A 22,635-nucleotide genomic window follows, 5' to 3' on the forward strand; every position below is an offset into this window, starting at 1 on the left:
CATGTTAGTAGGTGCTATTAAATAGGAAAGGCTAAAACCAAGACAAAGTAAAAAAGATGAGAGAAACCAAAGTGCAAGAAAAAATGAAACTGAGACCCAGCCCAAAAATAAGGTGTTAGATTTTAGAAATCAGTCATTTGCCAGTCACTTACTCCACACTTACATTGCATTCGAATTACAAGACATCGCATGAAGGTCCCAAACTACCTGACTGCTATTCGAGATACTGCTTGACACTGCTCAGCTCACTCTTCCACAAAATAAATATTACTGAATGAAGATTATCATAATAATCATACCATACAGAAAAGACTAAAATATCTAGAACACTAAGCTTTCCAATAAAGTGCAATTTATAGAAATGTATAGATAGCAGTGGTTCCAATGCCGACATGATTCCAACAAGCACTATTATGTGGTTAAGCTTTGCACATAACCAGTGCAGCAAATAACCAGCACCCTTATGAAGGAACAAAGAAATCTTACACAAATTAATGTTTCTCTTGTTGAATGCTTTAGACCTTTAGTGATAAGGGTTGAAATTAGTTGTAAACTTCAATTTTATATAAGCAACTGAAGTCCTCCCAAAAGAAGCAGCAGAAAGGCCAAAGTTTTAAATGAACATTGTTTTAACTATTAGTTCTTTTGAAATATTTTACACCTGCGGTCTTGTATATTTTCTAAAAAGTATTTATTTTTCAGAGTCCATAGTTACTCACAAAAGTGTTTCCTTAATAATGGAAAACTATTTCCTTCAAGTATCACAAATGAAATTAAGTATCTTCATTAAATATAAGCACATTTTTAAAAATCTAAGTTTACAAATAACTGAAAACATGTTTTTTCTATCTTAAACAGTTTCCTCTGAAGGGCTACCTGGGAAAATACATAGCCAAGACTGCAGTACACAAAATGTTTACTTTGAACATTTGAACATTTTAGATTTTACCTCCTTTTACTATAAAATAAAACTGCCAAATACCAAATGCCAAATACTATTTGTCTACCGGCACTTGGCTTTCTATTCAGCTGAGTTGACCAGATCACAGAAAGTGGTTATGCACAGGTATCCATCAGGAGCCTACACTGGGAAGTAAATTTTACAGTGGCATTGAAAAATCATGAGGCATTTTTCTTAATCATCTATACTAAGCAAAAAAAAAAGAAAAAAAAAATGCATTTACCGTCCCTCTATAAGCATTCACACAGCCCTCTAAATTCTCAATAATCTACAATAGTATTTCTGTCTTTATGATAACCACCAGAGACGGGGGGACAAGTGTCACATTCCTTATTTAACAGATGAGGACAAGTCAGTCCTTGAGAGCAAAGGTCATTTCAGCCTCTAGCATCCTGGGGTCAGTGCCATGATTTCAATTCAGAATTCCTTTCCCCCAGCCTTTGACTGCTCCAGCCATCAAACCATACCACATGTAGACATTCCCTAAACGTGTTTCCTGATTCTTCCTGTTCCTGCAAATCAGAACCACCAAGGGATGACTACCTCTCCCTCTGACCTACTGAAACTGAAAATTACATCTCTGATGCTGTTTAATACAGTTCAACCTGCCTTTTTTACTTTTTTATATTTGTATGGCATTTTCAGTTTGCCTTTTATATACAAATCCCTAGTTATGGCACAAATAAATGAGAAGCTTATATGAATATGTTTCACATCATATAAAATTAGCCTTTTCCCTTTAAAATAATTCTGAGCTTATCTTTAACTTTCCTTTGTTATTCAAAATCAAATCCAAGTAGAAAATTAATCAAATATGCATAACAGAAAAACAGACTGGGCTTCCATTAAAGGAACTTTACCAGAAACCTAACCAGAGGATTGCCTCCTGTAAAAGAAAAACTATATCCTTACAACAACTTACTGAACATAACTACCAGTCTCTTTCCCAATTTTGTAAAGCAAAATTAATATGTATCACAGTTCACAGGAATACGGATGAAGTAACAGTCTACATACATCCTTTTCATTACGTATGGGGTAATTTATGTGTCTCAACCCTGAATAAAACACAGGTAGTAATCTAAATTCAGCGTGACAATAAAATACTTTCCATTTCCCAAGTTTGATGGTAATAAATATTTACAATTTTAAAAATAATTTTTACTTTTTTTAAAAAGACAACATGCTCAAGGATACACAGATTATGGAAAAAAATCATTTTGTCTAAAGAGAGCAAATGGTAGTATAAAACAATGTTCTTACATAGCAACCCAATTCAAGAACGAGAATCTAACATGGTGTTTACTTCAAAGGTAGCATTCAAGTATATTATTTAGAACACTATGCCTAAAGTCTCAAGAAGTAAGCACTGCTATCTAATTTTTGTAGTTTTTAATATCTTCTATAGCCACCACCACCTCCTCCATATGGATCGCCATAACCTCTACCACCATAGCCCCCTCTGCCACCATAGCCCCCCCTGCCACCATAATCTCCCCTGCCTTGAAAACCTCCTCTACCACCTCCCCCACCTCCACCCCAACCTCCTCCCCCACCCCCTCTTCCTCCTCCCCCTCCTCCCCAGCCACCTCTTCCACCCCCACCACCTCCTCTACCACCACCTCCACCCCAACCACCCCTTCCACCGCCTTCTTGTCTCTTTTGCCAAGGGGGCATTTCAGGGGGTGGTGGTTCGATTTCATTCGGGCGTCCTCCCCTGTCAGGTACCCTTCCCATCAGCACCTGTGTAAAGAAACATTTTTTCAGTTTCTAATATTTTAAAAGTTGAAATTTACATAAAGGATTCAATTGATATTGAAGTTTCTACTTCTAATATTGAAACTGAAGCCAAATACTTAAGGACATGGAAGTATCAGACATTGTGGTATGAACAAACACTAAAGACAAATATGATGTAAATTCCTCACAGAATTAAATTTTTTTTTAAATCTGGACAGTATTTCTGAAATGTAAAGACTTGTTAACTTTCTTATAAAATTTGCTGAACAAATTTAGATATCAAATGTAGCATGCACCACACTAGCAAGTTATTTTTTGTAAAATATTTAAGACAAACTATATACCATACATTAACTTCCGTACATTAATTAATTAATTTACCCATTTATTCAACAACTCTTAAATTTTCCATTGCTACTTATTCGAGAATGGAATATTTAATTAAAGATCTTATTTCTGGGCACATTCTATTTCAACAAAGTATGAAATAAATGATAAAATGCAGAGGAGCAAAGTCAGCAATGAATGAAATGGCAACCAATCCAAGGACCATGACAGAGACAATTGATGGGTAATCTCTTCTTAAAGAAACAAGACTGGATTGCAAACTGATCAAAACAGTAAGGACTATTTTTGAAAGACAGCACACTTTAAGACACAGAAGTTGATCTAACATGGTATTATTATTCTTAATAAGTCTCTCCACCAAACATGCTATTTGGCTGTTTCTTATGAGAAACTCAGTGACTTTCAGTGATGATACTCGTTCTAATATTATGAGAAAATAAAAGACCTGCTAAACTTCCTTAATCATGTTTAACAATAGTTAGATGCATGAACCAGGGAAGAGTTTGCTTTAAGTCCTGACCTCCTACAGAAAAGTTACTTCATACACCCTTGAATTTAAAAAAAAAAGGGGGGCAGCGATGAGGGGATATCTCCCACCCAGTCAAGGGGAGGCCCACTGCTTACTGCCAATCTCTTCCAGGAAAAGGTCCAACAGCTAACTGCCTTAAACAAAATGACTTATGGGTCAGTTAGGTTCTACCTTCCACTGATTCTCTAATAAGAACCATGTTTTAGTAACATGTCTTTCGTGAAAGGCAAAAATACAAATCCTCATTGCAGGGCAAGGGTGAAAAGTGCCCAACATTTCTTTAAAATAATCACTAATGTCTTAATTAACAAATCCAAACAAATTTCCTTTTCTTGGCTGTTATTCTTAGTAAGTCTCTCCACCAAACATGCTATTTGATGAATATATATGGGAATGATGCTCATCTGAAAACTGATCATGAGATTGTCCAAATAACTGACTATAAATTATACATTCAGAAAATTGATGGGTAATCTCTTCTTAAAGAAACAAGACTGGATTGCAAACTGATCAAAACAGTAAGGACTATTTTTGAAAGACAGCACACTTTAAGACACAGAAGTTGATCTAACATGGTAGCAAGGCTAGAACACTTCTGTCAAAGTTAGCAGAAGTTAGCAAACTTACTTGAAATATAACCCAACCTTTCTGGCTAGGGGTGCTCTAAAAAACACATTTCTCGTTATACTGAGTGGGAAGTGGTGTTTTAAAAATATCTAAACTTGGTCCCTTCCTGGTGACACAATGAGATGGAGTGTAGAACTGCAAGTGCAGCTGCTTCAACACAAGTTTGATTCCCAGCAGGGAGGTAGCCCACATGGCACAGCAGACCTCCTGACCCGCCCGCTGCTCCCCTCAGCAGTGTACTTCAATGATCTGCCTGTTCTGCTCCCCACTCTGTCTCTGGTGAATCCATTCAGCACACCTGCAGTTCTGGCCTGTAGCCCAGTTGTATATGCATAAATAAAAAATCTTTAAAAATCTAAATTTCTTCCATTCAATATTTTGCTCTTTTATAATAGTTTGACTGCATGACAAACTAAATGGAGAGTAATATGTTAGCTAAATGGAGAGTAATATGCTAACTAAATGGAGAGTAATATGCTAGCTGAACTGTTACTGCCACTGTAAAGAAAACTACACTTTGAGTTTCTTTAAGACCATTGTCAAAGAAATGGATCTATGTACTGAATCAGGAAGGAAGCTCCAAGAGATTCAGTAACCTGCCCAAAGCAATTTCTCTAATAATAGACCTAGACTGTGAACCAGTATTTATAGGACTTGAAAGGACAGACTCTGTCTGCCCTTTTCTACCAAGGATATAATGAATGGTCAGTACCTGAAACAACTCCCAGATTCTCAATGACATCAAGTGCCTCAGACAGAAAACAATTTCCTCAAGTTATTGATAACAATTCTTAAGTCCACTAATTCAGATAATACTTTAATCTAGCAATAGAGATTCCAATGACATAGCATACATAAAATGTAAGTAACATAGATGAACGGAGGCCCTTCCACAACTCTATTTTAAGATTTCACCCTGTGATTCATTGTCCACTGAAATGAAAGAAAAACCAACCTTATTAATGGCACACGCTGTCTTCTCCCGGGTGGTGCCGCTACTTGTCCTAATTATCTTGGATAGATCCTCACGAGCAGCAAGTAAATGGGCCAAAGTAACTGTAGTCTTGGGTGATAAAGCATAACGCTTAGGCTGGTAAATTCTTGCTATGTCGTCTGTTTTTATCTAAATGACAAAAATCAGATAAAAAGAAACCAAAGAACATTTTAACTGAAAGAATAATGGCAATCATAATCTTCAGAAAGATATCAAGAGAAGACAATATATAAAAATAGAAAAAAATAAAATACTCAAATACCAAATGATAATTTGTGGAATAAAAAAACAAATATTATGAGATATGAAACAGTAGCAGCTCATAAAAATAACATAGAAAGGATTCCATTCATACTGTCATAAAACAAGGTACCTAAAAATGGCTTGACCAAATAAATGTACATGAAACTTGGATAGAGAAAGACCAAGTTTCTGGATAGGACACTGCCACTTTTTCCCCAGTTTTTTACAGGTGTACTGTAATTCTTATTGGAATGGTTTTTGACAAGATAAAATAGAAAAGGAAATCAAAGGTTAAATAATCTAGAAAACAATGTAAGAATTTCTGAAAATTTAAGAAAAGGAGTTCTACTAGATAACTAATATGCAATATGTTACCATCGTCTAAACAGTCTACACGCATTCTCTACTTGTTTAAATATGCCATAATTCTGTTCATTTAATAGTCATAAGACATAACAGTTATTGTATCTTTAGTCCTGAAAACATCCTTTAGAGTGGCTGTTTCCATTATCCCCTTTTGCAGAAGGAAAAAAAAAAAAAAATCCAGCTCAGAAAGCTTGAACAGTTTCACAAAATTACACAGAATCCCAATTTTTGCCCACTTACCAATGAAGAAATCTTCTTCATGTCAAAATGGAGATGTTTCATAAACACTGTATTATCTAAACTCAATCTAATTAAAACAAGCTTAAACAAAAATAGATGACACAAAATAAGCAGTTGAAATTCAAAGCCTCATAAATGTATGGCTACAATAAGTAGAGACAAAAAGACAGTGAGAAAAGGGATATTTCAAATGATGCTGAATGAATTGCTTATTATTTAAAATTAAAAAGGTAGAGCAGACAGCAGGAAATTCCAGATATAACAGTTACTGTGTAAGGTTTTATTTTAAATTGGAAAGCTTACTGTGTTATAAAGGTTAAAATTTCTACACATCAATGCAAAATAAAGTCAAAAGACAACTGCAGAAAACATTTGCAACAAATAAAGCAACTACCTAACTCCTTCGGTATATAAAAGGCTCAATCAGAAAGAAAACAGAGGGTGAAAAAACAAGACAGAGACGGCCACTTTTTTTTTTAATATGAATAAAGACTCAACTTTGTGAAATAGTAAAAAATATACAAATTAAAACTATCAAGTCTTTTTTAACCATCAAGTTAGCAATAAGGTGGATTAGCACCTTAAATATTAAATGTATATGTTAGTTTATATAGGTAAAACATATCAAAGCTAACTTCAGCATCTCTCTGATAAAATATATAACGTGACCATAAAAGTGACACTGAAAGCAAGTAATGTTACACGTGACAAACATGTGGCAAGTGACAAAGCAAGTAATGTTATAAATGACACAGATGAAGCCTGAAAGCAGTATGCTAAAAAGCCAGACACAAAAAGCCATCTATTGTAGATTCCATTTATATAAGCTGTCCGGAATAGGCAAATCCAAAGGGGCAGAAAACTTCTTTCAGGGATGATGCAAATGTCATGATCACAAAAAGATAATAGTTTCACAATATAGTGACTACACCAAAACTACTGGATTAGACACTTAACATGGTAAACTGTATCACAAAATAAAAACTTAAAGAGAATACTAAAATAGAGCTTTCAAAAATATGGGACTATGATCAAACATTAGTAAAAAGCAAACTAAAGTCATGCACACAATTCTAGGGAAGAAAATCAGAAAAACCAAATTATAGTATACTAACATACATGTATAACCTTTAAGGGCATCACTAAGTGTGCATTAAAATTGAGCTGCAAAGGATTTCATTAAAAAGAAACAAAATTAAAGACAACTTCAATGCTGATCAGTAAAACATACCTATAAAATCTTCTGCAAAGATTAAAATGCTATATAACAATATTTGATGAGTCAATTCAACAATATCAATCGCTTGAAATAGGGACAAAATTAACATTAAGCCATAAAATATATACACATATATATAAAATACTTAAAACAGAGCATGTTCCAGATTAAGGGAAAAAAATATAACCTTCTTTGCCCAAAACAAGATGAAAAAAGACCATGATAAAATAAACATTTCCTAAAGTTGTATTTTCTCAAAGTCCCCAAATTTAAGGCTAGTAAAGTGTCAATAAGGCCCTGAGTCCATGCCACTCTGAACATTCAAAACTCATCTGTCTTGGAATTCTCCATAAGCTTAAGACCATCACTGAAAACAATGTCCAAGTAATGTTAAGACACTTTCAATATACTACCTTTACCTATTTTTCTTACATTCCTAAATTCCTTTTTCTCATTCTATCAAATTAAACTAGAGACCGAGTATATACACAACCTCAATGAAGTTTCAGGGAGTGGGGGTGTCAGTAAAACTGGTTCCTCCCACACATCTGAACACTATTCCAATTTTCAAGGTCAGTAATCATGTCATTTACTTCTCTGGTAACTCATAGCTCTTAAAGATCCTGGTTTCTTGCACAAAACAGTCATTTCCCAATGAAACACAGGAGAAAAGATGATCTGAGAAGCCAATTAGATATTCCAACTACAGAAATCTTCTAAAAGTAATCTATACTTAATTACATAGGGTACCAAGATGCTCATCTAGAACCAGTTATTACCATAGTGCTTGACTGATATATATAAGTAAATGCTTATTGAAAGGAAATGCATGAATGACAGCCTTCAATTCTGCCTTCTAGCTATTCTATACTATCCTAAAAAGAATGTTCTCTGAAAGTTTCCACTAGCAACCCTGTTCTAATCATTCAATTTTCTGTATTTTGCTGCCAGCTGTTTAAAAGGAAACTATGTATGATATATATGAGACAGTGTTTCTAGGTAGATGAGTCAGACTGAATACACTGAATCACAAAAAGGCACAAAAACTACAACAAAGAATGGGGAAAAAATGGATATAGATAAAAAGAGAATCAAAAGTCACAGAAAAGAAAATGTGGACAGAAAATGGGGGTTAACTCAATCTAACTGTAGAACAACCCACTCTGCAAACCCTTGGTGTGGTGCTATCACTCCTCCCCTAAAGCAACTTATGTGTATTCATCCAGAATGTCTGACTTCTAAAAAGAATTTCAGAAAGAAAACAAAAGGGAAGAAATACACAGGAGCTAAGAATCTATAGATTGAAAAGTCCTCTTAGGTTTAGCATCTGAATGAGAAAGTATCAAGACCAGCACCTACTGGATATTTCAAAACTTCAAGAATACACAAGAGGCCAAATGTTCACAGAGAAAAAGATCTCTCAAGAAGGAAGTGAATGGTTATCAGGTTTCTCAGCAGCAGCACTAAGCACCAGAAACAAAGATGCAATGCCTCTAATATTTTTTACAGAAAAATATTTAACCTAGATTTTTATATTAACCAAACTATCAGAGATAAACATGTTTTCAGGAAACAATGATTATGTAAAAAAATTTTTCTTGATTAGAATTGTTTGTAGGTTTACATCAAAAAATAAGAATAAACAACCAGGCCCCTCCCTGCTGGCGCAGCAGATTAAAGCACAGCGCTAAAAAGCTAAAGCCACTTCAGCATGAGTTTGATCTCCACCCTGGAGGTGACCCACTTGGCACGGCCGACCTCTGCTGACCCGCCTGCTGCTCCCCTCAGCAATGTACTTAGTCAGCCTGTTCTGCTCCCCACTCTGTCACTGGTAAAGCCTCTCACCATCCCTGCACCTCAACCAGTACCAGTTCTGCATGCATGAATAAATAAATCTTAAAAAAAAAAAAAAAATAGAACCACAGAGGAGGCCATCTAAGAAAGAGTGGGGAACGGACAGCCACATCAACAGCCCAGACTACAGTTAAGAAGGTATAAACTTCTGGAAAAGAATGTATACAGAAAATGCAGGATTCACTAGAACACCTGTTTTTTTAAAAAGTGTATGAAAAAGAGCAGCAGCATATGATAAGTAACATGCATGTCTGAAAATAACGGACATAGAATGGTAGTAGAGAGAGAAAGCTATCTTAAGATATTCATATTTATGAGGGCTTCCATGGTGGCCTAAGGTTAAGTCTTAGCGCTACCATGACAACAGCTCTTCAGTTGCCTGAGCTCAATTCCCAGCCAGGGAGCTGACCCACATGGTGCAACAGACCTCTCCTATTTTGCCCCATGTTCTTCTCAGCATTGTATTTCAGTTATTCTTCCTGTTCTGCACCTCACTTTGTCTCTGGTGAATTCCCTCACTCCCTGCATTTCTGTTCCACACCCAGTTCTTCATGTAAAAATAAAATCTTAAAAAAAAAAAAAATTATATTTAGTAATGCCCCCCACACACATACCTTTCAACTGGAACACACATTACAGTCCTAAGACACTTTAAAGGAATTGTTCAGGCATCACTACTAGCTATACATACCCTTACTAGCTATACATACCCTTACTCTCTTGATAAGTTGCTCACTCTTTTATGCATATTCTTGTATATATCACAATTATAACTTTTAAATAAGTGTAAAAGATATGGAAAGAAATTAAGATATTTACAAACAGGGACTAATACAAGATCAGGATCATTATTATATGTGACCAGTATGTGGCCTGGGCTTGAGCATAAGATAGTAATTAAGTTCAAGTGTAGGGTAATTACGTAATGGTAGAGAACTGACATGCTGTAACACAGTACCATCTACAGGACACAACTGGGAAAACAGCTTTACCTTCGCTCTATCAGACCAGCCAAAAGATTGCACTGTCACATCTAATCGTTTCATCAACATCCGCCGGCGGCATTCATATTCACAGGAAAGGGCATCATTAATTTTTCCCAGTTGTTTCTAAGAAATTTGGAAACAAAAATCCTCAACTTTAAGATCTTTCACTGGCACTGAAAATAAGTTTGAAAACTGTGAACACTTCCTACTGACAAAAAAAGATACCATAGTTGGCCATTTTCTAATTTCCAGTAAGACTTTATATTTAATTATGTGTAAGTTTTTGATATAGTATTTATGATACTCTGAAGTTCAATTTAAATAAATTCTACAATTGACAGAATTAACTCAAGTAAAACAACTTGCTAAGCAGTCTGGACCAATAAAGAAAATACCAGCAATAATAACTTTCAATCTTGTTGGCTTTTACTACTATGCTTGTTAGCTCACAACTATACTAACTACTGAATACCCTAAATACTTTGGCCAGTATTTTAAAAATTAGTAACCTGACTTAAGAAATGCTCAGAATTATTATAGATTATCAATTCATTTTAATCCCCCCAAATAAGAAGTTCATGCTACACACTATAAAATCTACATGTCTATTTACTAAGTTAAGCTGCATTCAATATTGAATTACAAGAAAATAATTAAAAAGGTGATTTACCGCCTGTTCCAGATTTAAATCAATTTTCAGCAATGGTTTCCCCACATGACTTTTCTGCACTTTTGAGAGAATATCCTTCACCTAAAAGCAAATACACAAAAATGAGAAAATGTAAATTTCTAGTTTAAAACCATCTTACTCTTGTTTAAAATGCTCTGAATAAACAAAAAGTTAGAGAAATCATTAAAATATATCTTCCAACATTGGAAGAATGTCACTATGATGTAGACAATCTTTTTCAAAGAAGCATTTGCTTTATTAACTCAAGGTACAGTGTAACTTTTCTGGAGAAAATAATAATATACACAGAAAACTAAAGAAATAGCTACTAAAAGGTTTTACTATGAGAATATGTTTCATGCAAAATAATTTAGAAGTCTCTTCAAAGTTTCCTGGTAAATTCTCAAAAGGAATTCTAAAACTTGGATGAGCACACTGATTTCTCAAATATTATGTATTCCAGATTCATTGTTCAGCAAGTCAACTCAGAAAGCAAGCCCTTCCCATAAGTCACCACAACATACTATTACATTCCAAAGTTGCTGTCTTGAATTTAAACATTTCTTAATTTTTGTAAACAAGGTATTAGTCATTCATTTCCTTATCAATGTCAGGTGCCATTCCAGTAACAGTAATTTACCCTGAAGAAAATGGCTGAGAAATGACAGCCTAAGTTGGGATCACCCATGTAGAGAATTTTTATTATCTAAAGAAATTATTTCAAACTGAATGAAAATTTTACTTGCTTACTTATAAGGTAATTAGGGGAAACAATCAGGAACAATTCAGATTTTAAGGGGTATGACTTTCTTAATGCTGGGGCATTCCTTAAGAATTCAACAAAAATTGAACATCGAAGGCTGGTAGTAATGGAGAGTGACTATATGTGGGCTCAAGGTGATGAAGATAAGATTTTTTGGCAATAGTCACTGATATTCCTTCAATTACACATAGTTTTTAAAAAAATTTTCTTGAGACAATTTAACTTATCAAGAACTTGTGGAAATGAGTGTCCCAAAGTTTAAGCTTAATGAGCTGTGCAGCAAGACTACCCTTGCAATGATCAATTATTGATCCAATTTTTACATGTTATATAAAATTAACTTTCTTAAATTACTTCTATAAATATCGCCAGTTTTATTTTTTTAATAATTTACAAAGTTTTAGCTGTTATCCCTCACACAAATGCATACCTGTAATTTCTTACATATTATCACATTCACCTCCATTCCCAGGATAGCAACATTAGATAACAATTATAGTACATTCGAGAATTACCTATGATGAAGAGTTAAAAGCATAAACTCTGAAAGTTGACTGCCTACTTCTAACTTCACATCTACCACTACTCAGATATATCTAATTTATCAGATCTTCAACAAGTACATCTCAGTTTCCTCATAAGCCTGTTGCTAATAACTTCCTCATCATAGGTAACAAAATTAAATGAGATCACAAAGCTTTTAGAATGGTGATATTTGTTTAATGTTGGAACTCCTTTAGATTTCATATTTAAACAGTTTCAAGTTAGAAAATAATAATTTTCTTCTGGACATATCACATGTGGAAGACAGAAATTTTTGCTTTTGACAACTAAATGGAGAAGGAAATCCTTTTATTTAGGTAAATATTTAGCCACTGTGACAATAATAAAAACTACCTATTAGCCTGCCAGTGGCTTAATACTACTAAATTAATGCTAACTGAAAATCTTAAAAGGGAAGTCTCTTTGGAATCAATTTGTGTAAATAACAGAACATTAGGAATAGTGCAGAAATATGTCTCTTTGGAAAAGTAAGACATTTCAGTCAAATTCAGAGCATTCTTGGGGGGGAAAAAAGTCCTCTGACGGATTCACAAAATTTATTCTTCAGTCTCCAGTTCTTTCAAAGAAAGTTCTCAATATACTAAAATTCTCTTACATTCATTAAGATCATTTTTATTTTTACTTTCTTTCAGTTCATAAATTATTAATTCATGGCATCTCTATTCTAAGATTTGTTTGAAAGCAGCAATGTTAAAAAGTGGAGTTGCAGTGCTGTTCTTTGGGATGAGATGAGAAATTTCTTATCCTTTAAAATGAATCCTGTATTATTCCCCTAAAGGACTTCCACAAAACTATGAACTACTAGACAAGAATTCAGTCTCCGAAAAGTAGCATCCTAATATAAGGCTCAACATGATTTATTTAAAAAAAAAAAAAAACAGTTGAGGTTACCTAGTTGTGGCTGTTCTTAACTACTCCACCAGAGTACTTTCAACTGTTCACCATGTAACACTCACAGCCTATTTCCAAGTAGAGCAAAGAGGCTTTTAAATACCATCCTGACAGAAATTGTGCTTGTTCATTGCCAAAAGGCAACCACATTGAAATTAATTAATATCCACTCAAAATATAGTTGCCCTTAAGTTTATAAGCTAACTCTTCCTCTTTCATTAATTGTATTACTACTGATACCTTAAGAAAGAGAAGTCATTGCAAATGTTAAGGGTCCTTCATAGCAAACCTTTGAGCCACTTAAGGTCACTTTTATGATACAATTCCTGAATTTTGGCTGTAGGCAAATAAGGTCACGGCAATATTAAGTCCAAATACAAAATTTAGTTTACATGAAATAAACTCTTGAAATGTCTGTGATACTTAAAGGAAATATTTTCATGTTTAAGTATTTATACATTAGTATTTTGCTGAATTTTGGGGGAAAAGGACCAAATAAAATACCTTTGTTTCCACCTGATTTAGTGTAAGTGGAATGTCAGAAGTTGTAGACTTGGGTATAGCCAGGGCTTCACAGATAGCTTGAAGTTCCTGATGAATTTCACTATTTTTATCTGATTGAGAATTATTACATTTCTTATTCTGTAGTATCTGTAAAGCTTGAAGCTCTGTACTTAAAAATACTGTAAGAAAAGGGAAAAATATTGTTAAGGGCCATAATGATGCAAAGGCATGAATCTCTAAATTGCACTGCATTTTCCACAACCTTTTTGATATTCCTTCTTTTGTTTTTTAAATAAAATTTTTATTGAAATACCACTGGTTTACATCGTTATTAGTATTTTGGAAATATACAGCTCTCTCTCCCTTTAAGTGCAGCCGCATAACACACATACCAAATTAACTTTTACTAATCAGTTAAAATATTGGGGCTTTGTTTTTGTTTCAAGTTACAAACACACACACCAAACAATTTAAAACAGTAATTTCAATTTTGGCTGAGCAGAGTAACTGAGAAACTGCCAAGTGGCAGGGCCCAACTCTTAACAATTCTGAGTTCTGTGAGCAGGGAATCTTGTGGTTAGATTTAAACCCAGAATGATTCCAGTGGGCAGGAAAGATTAAGAGTTACTAACAAAGATATTTTTTCCATACATCTACAGTCTAAAGAGTCTACAAAAGTCACAACCAATATATATCAACCTTTCCTTGTGAGAAGTAGTCTAAGGTCCCTCTGTTATCAAAACTTTACTGGGGAAAACAAATAAACCTATTCTTCAATAACTAGCATTTTCACAGAACCTCAGCTGCAGTCTACTGTGTTCTACTTAATATTACCAACAGAGTTCAGTCTATTAGTTAAAATGCTGATATATGATGATGGTAGAAAGTAAAGTGAAAATTAAAGTTTTCCTACCAGGGATTCCTTAGATTTTCCCCCACTGAGGATATATCAAATGATTTAGCCTGTACTAGCAATCTTCAATAACAGATATTAGAAAAAAAATTTTCAAGTAGTTGCTTGTAGAACTTTTAAAATAGCAAAACTAAATTTACTGAGTTAAAGAATTTTAAAGGTACCTAATTAAAAAAAAAAGATGTATTATTTGTGGCATTTAAGTATTTCAGTAAAAGGTAATCTATATTTCAAGTGAACTCAAAAACCAGAACACACACACCAGACTCAAAAAATTCAAAAAACACTATCTTTTTTAAAATTGATAACCCTAATGCTTAGAGTAGTTTCTGGTACAATATTAGCTGATCAACAGATATTTTTGAACCAACTACCATTCCATGCCAACACTAAAAATAAGATCTAATAATCTGCTTAATTTAGCTTCAGAGTGCTCTAAGATTTTTTTAGCACTTGGGAAAACACCTTTAGCCATATGGTCACAAATTATGAGATAAATTAGGTGAAAAAAAATCACTAAAATATTTATAAAAACCACAAATATAGGTCACTCTATATTAGCATGTAAGTGTCAGAAATCTTAAGAGTATATTAGGATCTATACTACAATCAAATATAATCTTTAATATACAATATTTCTTATACTTCATTAACAAAATTATAAATCATAAAATACAGTAGTAAAAACTAGATCAAACACAAGTTCAATGTTCAAAGATAACTTACATAAAAGTTTCAAACAGTCATCCTTCTTTTTTAAACGGTCTTTAATATCTCCTGATATGAGTACAGAATATGGACATGCCATTTCTTTTAAGAAACCACTTATTTCAAGTTGGAAGCTCTCCAGATCATCTTTCCCTTTAAGAGAAATCATAGAACATTTACTGAGTATTTATCAAATAATGTGACATAAAACCTACCACTAGTTGATTTCAATTTTAGATTCAATACCAAATTTTCACTTTCATATTAGATCCTGAGATGTATGACCCTATAAACTAGGTAAAAGTAATCAAACAATTTTCTACAAAAAGTAACAAATTAAAAAATTATCATGAGATAATTTTTAATGTTAAATCCCTGATAGAGTATTTTTCATTCCCTAAAAGCAGGTAAACTGGATTTTAAGTTACCTACTGAAGTATTAAAAGCACTATTAGAACTATAATTGGTTTCAGATCAAATGATCCATTTCAATTGTTATTTCTATGAATTCAGATAGTAAACACAATCATGTAATTAAGCCTCGCTGCTTTATTTCATAATGAAATTAAGTAGGAATTGTGCCACACAGTTTAGATTCAGCTTATTTTTCTTTGTCTTTAAGTAAACTTTAGATTTAGCAAGGAAAAAATGAATTTAAAGAAAAGATAGTTGCAAAGAAGGCTATTCTGTTCCATAACAAATGGCTAAAAATTTTATTTTTAATTTAATTATCATCTGAAATTCTACCGCATTCACACTAGTTACCAAGATAGTAAGAAATTAAATTTTATGAGGTAATACAGGAATTTCTTATAGAAGTATTCCCATGTGAAACCATGTCCTGAATTACAGCCTTGGTACTATTTACATTAGGCATATGAAGTACTTTAAAAAAAAAAATAAGCTTAAATATACAACTTCAGCCTTCGCTTTTTCTAGGCGACAAAATTAAAACAGTGGAAATAGTAACTGTTTATGATTTTAAACAATTTTATTAGCCAATTTATATTAAACAAAATTTTATCCAAAGGTTTAATATAGATTTATCTTTGCACAGTATGTCTTAGAAAAAAACAATTGAAAGCTATCATTTAATTTTACTATTGCACAGAAAAGTAAATAAAGTACAATGGCAATACCAGCTGAAGTGATACTTTCTTCCAAGTTGCACAACGATTTTATTTGAGAACCTAACCACACGCAGAGTTCTGAAAATTCTGGCGAAGACAGTCCACCTTCTGCTGCCTTAGTAAGGGCTTGCTCTTCTAACAGTGGTCCCTTATACCTAGAAAGGAAGACCTAAACATTAAAAAAAAAAAACAAAAAAAAACGACAATACTGTATCAGGGCCTGCAGCCTGTTAATAAAATTTTATGGGAACAGTGTAGACTGTCTCTTGCAGTTTTCACAACATCAATGGCAGAGCAGAATAGTTGTTGACAGTATGACTAGCAAAGCTTACATTTACTATCGGTTCTGCTTTAGAAGTGGTTTATTTGTTTTTTTCTGTATTTTAACATCTTTAATAAAAATTAGACAATAATGGCCCTCCTAGTAGCACAACGGGCTAAAGCACATACTGCAAGCTGGCCACAGAGGTGACCTACATGGTGTGGCAGACCTCTCCTGACCCGCCCACTGCTCCCCTCAGCAGTGTACTTCGTCGATCTGCCTGTTCTGATCCCCACTCTGTCTCTGGTGAATCCTCTCACTGCCCCTGGACCTCTGGCCTGTACCCCAGTTCTGTATGCATAAATAAATCTTTAAAAAATTAGCCAATAACTATTACAAGTAGTAGAAAGACAGAATGGAGTCTAAAAATCTTAGACTAGTCACAAGAAAAAAGAACTAGTGACGAAAGCATACAAGTTTTTTGGATGCAAAATGTAAATTAAAAATCAAGTTGAAAAGTAGCTATAAGATCATTTTAACTTAAATCATTTACTTTTAGTTTTGTACTTTTAAACACCACTACAATGTGTATTTGAATAGAATCTTAAATTTTTTAATCATTTTATTATCTCAGTAAGATACTCGTTTTCCACTTTGTTGTCCTTTTGGCAACTGAGGTTTTTAATCTTACAGATTTTAGCATATGTGACAGGTTTTAATTTACCACCAGTATTTTTCTTTTGATACTCAAACTGTCCCATCTCATTAGTGGGAGCCCATATGTATTGGCCAATGAGTTCTTGGACATGTCCCTAGTAGTCTTTGACTATTTTTCTTGCTTTATATGACAAGATGCTCCTAATCCAATACCTGTCATCTGCCATTTTCCAAGGAATTCTGATTCTTTTTTATTGAGTACACATTCTGGCATTAAAGTTTAGTCATGTTATTTCTATGTCTATAAAATAAATTGCATCAGGGGTTCATATTTCCACTTTCGATTCAAATTTAGAATTGTAGGACTTTTACTTTTTGTTTTACATTTTTACCTATTTCATTTAGAATGAGTTATGTTAACACTCGTATATATAAAAATAGCTATAAGTTAGTTTCACAGTAGAAAAAGCAGCTTCAATACTAATAAAATTTTCAGGAAAAAAAAAACTATCTTTAGAATAATTTCCCTTCCCTAGTGAAGACTATAGAGGAAAGCATTTTCTTTCCAAGTAATTAAACCACCCATTCAATATACTGACAAGGCATGTTTCCTTTTGCTTTTGGAGATTTGTTGCTTTTTGCTTTAACTTCTTATTTTTTGCAATTATGGAACACATTTACTACATACTTTGAAAATATATATACAAAATAAGGTACACTCACACAAGTCCATCTTACAATCTAATATTGTTTACTTGCATTCCCTCCTTCTCAACAGGTAACCATTTTTATTAGTTCAGGGGTATCATTCCATAACGGTTTTAAATATAAACATATTTATCTTTGTTAAGTAGCTTACTGCATACTATTCTAGTCCTTGCTTTAAGCATACACACACACAGTTATTCACGCTTGAGTTCAACTTGATCATCTCAATAGTTGTATAGTACCCCGCAGTATTCACTATGTCCCTACTGAAAGACATTTGGAATGTCTGCATTGTTTTATTATTCTAAATAATTAGCAAATTTTTGTCAGTGTATTATCAGGGATAGATTCCAGAGGTAAGACTGCTGGGATAAGGGGATTTCTTATTTTGCTACACACTATTACACTTACCTTTACAGGGATCATATCAAGGTTCAAGAGTACTCATTTCCTGTAATTCAAAGTCATCAAACATTGGAATTTTTTTGACCATTTCGTACCTCATCAATATAGTTTACATTTCTCTAAATATGTTCAAAGGCAATTTGCATTTCTTTTCTCTGAATTCTGATCATATCTCATGCACAGTAAGTTATTTTCATATCCCCATTTTTGCAGTTAAGAAATTAAGGCTTAATAAGCTTAAGATGCTTTCCTAAAGTAGCAGGTCAGGCACCCTATCAGTTTTCCTCTGATTCAGCTTTCTACTTCTGCTTCTCAAATTCTTCTGTACCACCATCCATACATGGCTTTCCTAAATTGTCAATCTTTTCTCAGAAAGATTACCAACATCAGCTTATACCGTTAGCCACTCTCAAATTCAAGGTCAGATGGCAGATTATTTTTGTCTTCTTTGCTTTCCAGTACTGCACTCACATCGTAACTGCCCCATTGTCTTATAATCACTTAGGCTCAGGACAGTTGGATTTGCTACAGCAAATCTGCTCAGTTTTTTTCCATCCCTATTTTTGCCACTATCATTGCTTTTCTCTAAAGTCTTCATGTATATGCTATGCAATACTTTGATACCTCAATTCCCTAACTTCCTCTTTTCTAGCCTCTATTACTAACCAGCCCTTTAACTTAGCCATCACTGCAACTACTTCACTTCTGTGATCATGAATACTTAACTCTCTGACCACAATCTACCATCTATTCTTTTAAGATATATTTATGCACATAGAACTGGGGTACAGGCCAGAGATGCAGGGGGTGAGAAGATTCACCAGAGTGGGGAGCAGAACAGACAGATGTACTGAAATACACTGCTGAGGGGAGCAGCAGGCAGGTCAAGAGAGGTCTGCCATGCCATGTGGGTCAGCATCGCTAGCTGGGGATGGAACTCATGCTGCAGTGGCTGAGGAAGCTTCATAGTGCTGTGCTTTAACCAGTTTCACCACCAAGGAGAGCCCTACTATCTACTGTTTCAAACTCACTATTTTGACTACTCACCAACTATTCCTTGATCTTATCTCTACTAACTCCCTTGGTCCTTCTACATTTCAGTATTTTTACTAGCTCCTTCCTCTCTTCACTGTCTCCCCTTATCCAATTTAGATCCCAAGATATATCATTTAACCTTGGTGCTGATACCTACAAACAAATGAATCCTTGACAGGATCATTTCCTTCAGATACAGTAATCCAATCAGTTGCTAAATCCTATAATGCTCTTCTCTTTATATCTACTACCAATAAGCAACCACCCCTCTTGTCCAGACTACTAAATTTGCCAATGTACTCTCCACCTTGTTGACAGAGGAAACTTTTCAAACTAGACATCTAAACACTCTTTTTTTACTTAGCTTCCTTTAATCACATCCCACAGTGATCACACGACACATCAGGGTACCCACAACACAGCCTAAGAAGTGCTCCATGCACAGGTCCTCACTTAACTCTAACCTGATCTTCCACAACTTTGGCCCTCGCTCCCTACCTTCCAGCTACATTAGCCTCCTTTCAGTTCTTGTACAACACGTGCCTTTCCTTTATGAGTTCTTTCACACTGTGTTTTCACTGCAAGGATACTTCTATCCTCTGTTCCCCAACTTCACCTAGTTAACTCCTACTCACCCTTCAAATGTCTCTTCCTCAGGAATCTATCACAAATTTCTGAGACTATGTAAGTCCTTCCTGTCATGTTATGTCACCTGTTCTTTTTCCTTGAAAGCACATATGATAGCTCATAAATATTAACACGATCATATCTGTGCCTCTACTAGGCTAATCTCCATAAGCACTGGGACAATTCTATTTTGCTCATCATGACGGTCAACATGGAGTTGTACTCAAATGTTTAAAATAAACTTCCCTCCATAAAGGTGGCTGTCAACACCTTTAGGCTAGTCTAAAAATATGTGCACTTATAGTATACCCTTGTAGACCACTGAAAGAGACTTCTAAAGTCATCTGCTTCACAGTTATTCTTACCCTGTTTCCTCAAAGGTACCATATCAACAAACTGTTCTTTCAACTTATTTTCATTTAATTTCCTCCCTTTAGTTTCCTATTTTATCTAACCTCCACTGATACTCTAAATGTTTTAATCATAATAGAAAATACATTATTCACAGTCTCATAGTATCAAAATACACTATTCAAATACAACAACTCACATTTCACTGTCATAGGAAAATTCAAACTTCAAAATCCTGTAGTTGGGGGGCAGGGGGAAATCAATTCTAAAGTATTTTGTTTTCCACACTGAGTAACCTAAAATAAATTTTTGCCTCATTTACCAGAACACCTGTAATATAAACACATTCTATGAATGAAGAAAAAAGCACTGACTCTTCCCTTTATACAAACTATTCACACAATCCTACCATTCTTTTTCTATGGTGCTTTAAAGCGCAAGTTACTTGTGACCTAAATACTTATACTACTTTAACTTCTTGTTTTGGATACTTCCTTAACCAAATTAAAAAAAAAAAAAAACATTTACTTCACAGAAGTCAAAATGCCTCCTATATAATAAGCAATGGCTCTGTTCTTTCATGTAATGAAGATTTTATTCAGGGTCTACTAGTAAGTGCAGGGGTCTGTTACTGTAGCACTGAAAACATTTATTATCAGAGTCAAAAACAGTTGATAAAGGAACAGCTTTAGGAGGAAATAAAAACCGCAAAGTGTGATTCCTAGCCAATCCTCTTCAAGAACTCCAGCAGAGGCAAGGTAAATAACTGTGCAGATGGCTCCAATCACTAATTAGCTAGCTTTTTCACTTATAGAGGGAAGTCCAGGACCAGATATGCAGTAATCAATCTCATGTGTATTCTGTACACAGTCCTTAAGCTTTTCTTCATACATTCAACCCCTCCATCCAACCATTATTTGTTGTGTCAGGGCCCATTCCTTGTAGAATGTTGCTGGTAACAAGATAGGGAAAGCACCTGTTTCCAGGAGCTGGAAGGAGGGGGAGGGGTAGTAGTCCAGGGACAACAGATAAAAATTACAAGAGAACAAGATTATTTAGGATAGATACAGGATTGTGAGGGAAACAAGTCCTCCCTCAAGCTCCCCATATCTTGCATGCATTGGTCCCCATGCCTGGAAGTATTATACCAGGAATTACAGCAGTTACCATTCTGAATTTGTAAATACCAGCGCACTCCACAGCTATATAAACTGCTAGTAATCTGAAAACTTTTTCCCCCTCTGCTAGCACAGACACATGCATCAATGAATTACAAATTAACACCTGGCTCAGATATTAAGGAACGCAGATAAGTAGCTGAAAGAATGAACTCAGTGAATTACAACACTGTTCCAGGCCAGGAGGTAGGAGAGATCCATTCCCGCGATCTCATTCAGCAACAGGCTGTAGACACTGGAACCAGCACAGGTTCCAGCCCCTCCCCCTGGACGCGACTACGTCAACAAAAATTTCGCCCAAGGCGCAGGGCAGTGCTTCTCCCCTGCACACTGCAGCCCGGAGGCACCACACTGCTAGGGCGAGTTATGGACCCGGCATTTCAAGGCATGAAATTTAGGAGCGAGGCACATGCCCCAGTTTTTCAACCTTGCCGCTCCACCAGGGCTGTCCCACCCCTCCACCCCAACGAATTTCTCTCCCGCCTCTCTTAACTCCGTTGGCGCCGGGGGAAGAGGCCGGGAAGAAGGCCTGCTCCAAACTGCCCTGGACCACCAGAGGCCCACAGAGAGAAAAATGCTGTAGCAGAGGAAAGGAAAGGCTTACCGGAGAAAAGGCGTCCCAGGAATACTCACCCCAACGCTTCCAGAGTGTCCAGTACGTCCCCCTCCATCCTAGGTTCCGGACCCGGCTCTGGTCCTCTCATGGTCCGTGGGCCCAAAGCTGTTCAGCCCTCTAAGGAGCCCGCCGGAAACTGGTGTCTCTGCACCAAGGTTCCGGGCGGGGTCTCGACCAGTGCTGCCTAGGAGTGCCTATGCGAGAGCACTAAAGTTCCCGCCAGGAGGCAATAGACTGGAATGCCTAAAAAAAGCACAATATTAACGCTAATAAAGTTGTAAGTGATAATACTGTTGAGTAAAAAAGTAAGTAACAAAAGGCTTTATGCTGGGTGTTAACTGTGTTCAGATCAATCAACATCTTGGTGATTTACAGCCAAAGAGCTTATTAAATCCAGTTTACGAGACTCTGGGTATCTTTTTTTACAACTGAAATCCTGAACAATATGTCAATTACAATGGCACAACTTTAAACGAATTTATAACAAAATAGTACATTTTGAAATATAAAAAAATCAACAAAATGGTGAAAGAGTTGCATGTAACT

At 35.1% G+C, this 22,635-nt stretch overlaps 1 protein-coding gene across 1 annotated transcript; it reads right to left on the reverse strand.

Annotated features, from left to right (window-relative positions):
* Positions 1-101: 101 nt before the first annotated feature.
* Positions 102-22,202, reverse strand: FAM98B (family with sequence similarity 98, member B). The gene is made up of 8 exons (XM_004687931.2): positions 22,107-22,202; positions 16,260-16,405; positions 15,139-15,273; positions 13,500-13,678; positions 10,778-10,858; positions 10,114-10,230; positions 5,161-5,328; positions 102-2,704 (listed from the first exon to the last, which is right to left on the reverse strand). Exons 1-8 carry the CDS (start codon positions 22,175-22,177, stop codon positions 2,354-2,356), a joined length of 1,248 nt encoding a protein of 415 aa, XP_004687988.1. The 5' UTR covers positions 22,178-22,202; the 3' UTR covers positions 102-2,353.
* Positions 22,203-22,635: the final 433 nt, after the last annotated feature.

Source organism: Condylura cristata, unplaced genomic scaffold, assembly GCF_000260355.1.
Source record: "Condylura cristata isolate star-nosed mole 26May11 unplaced genomic scaffold, ConCri1.0 scaffold00023, whole genome shotgun sequence".
NCBI lineage: Eukaryota > Metazoa > Chordata > Mammalia > Eulipotyphla > Talpidae > Condylura > Condylura cristata.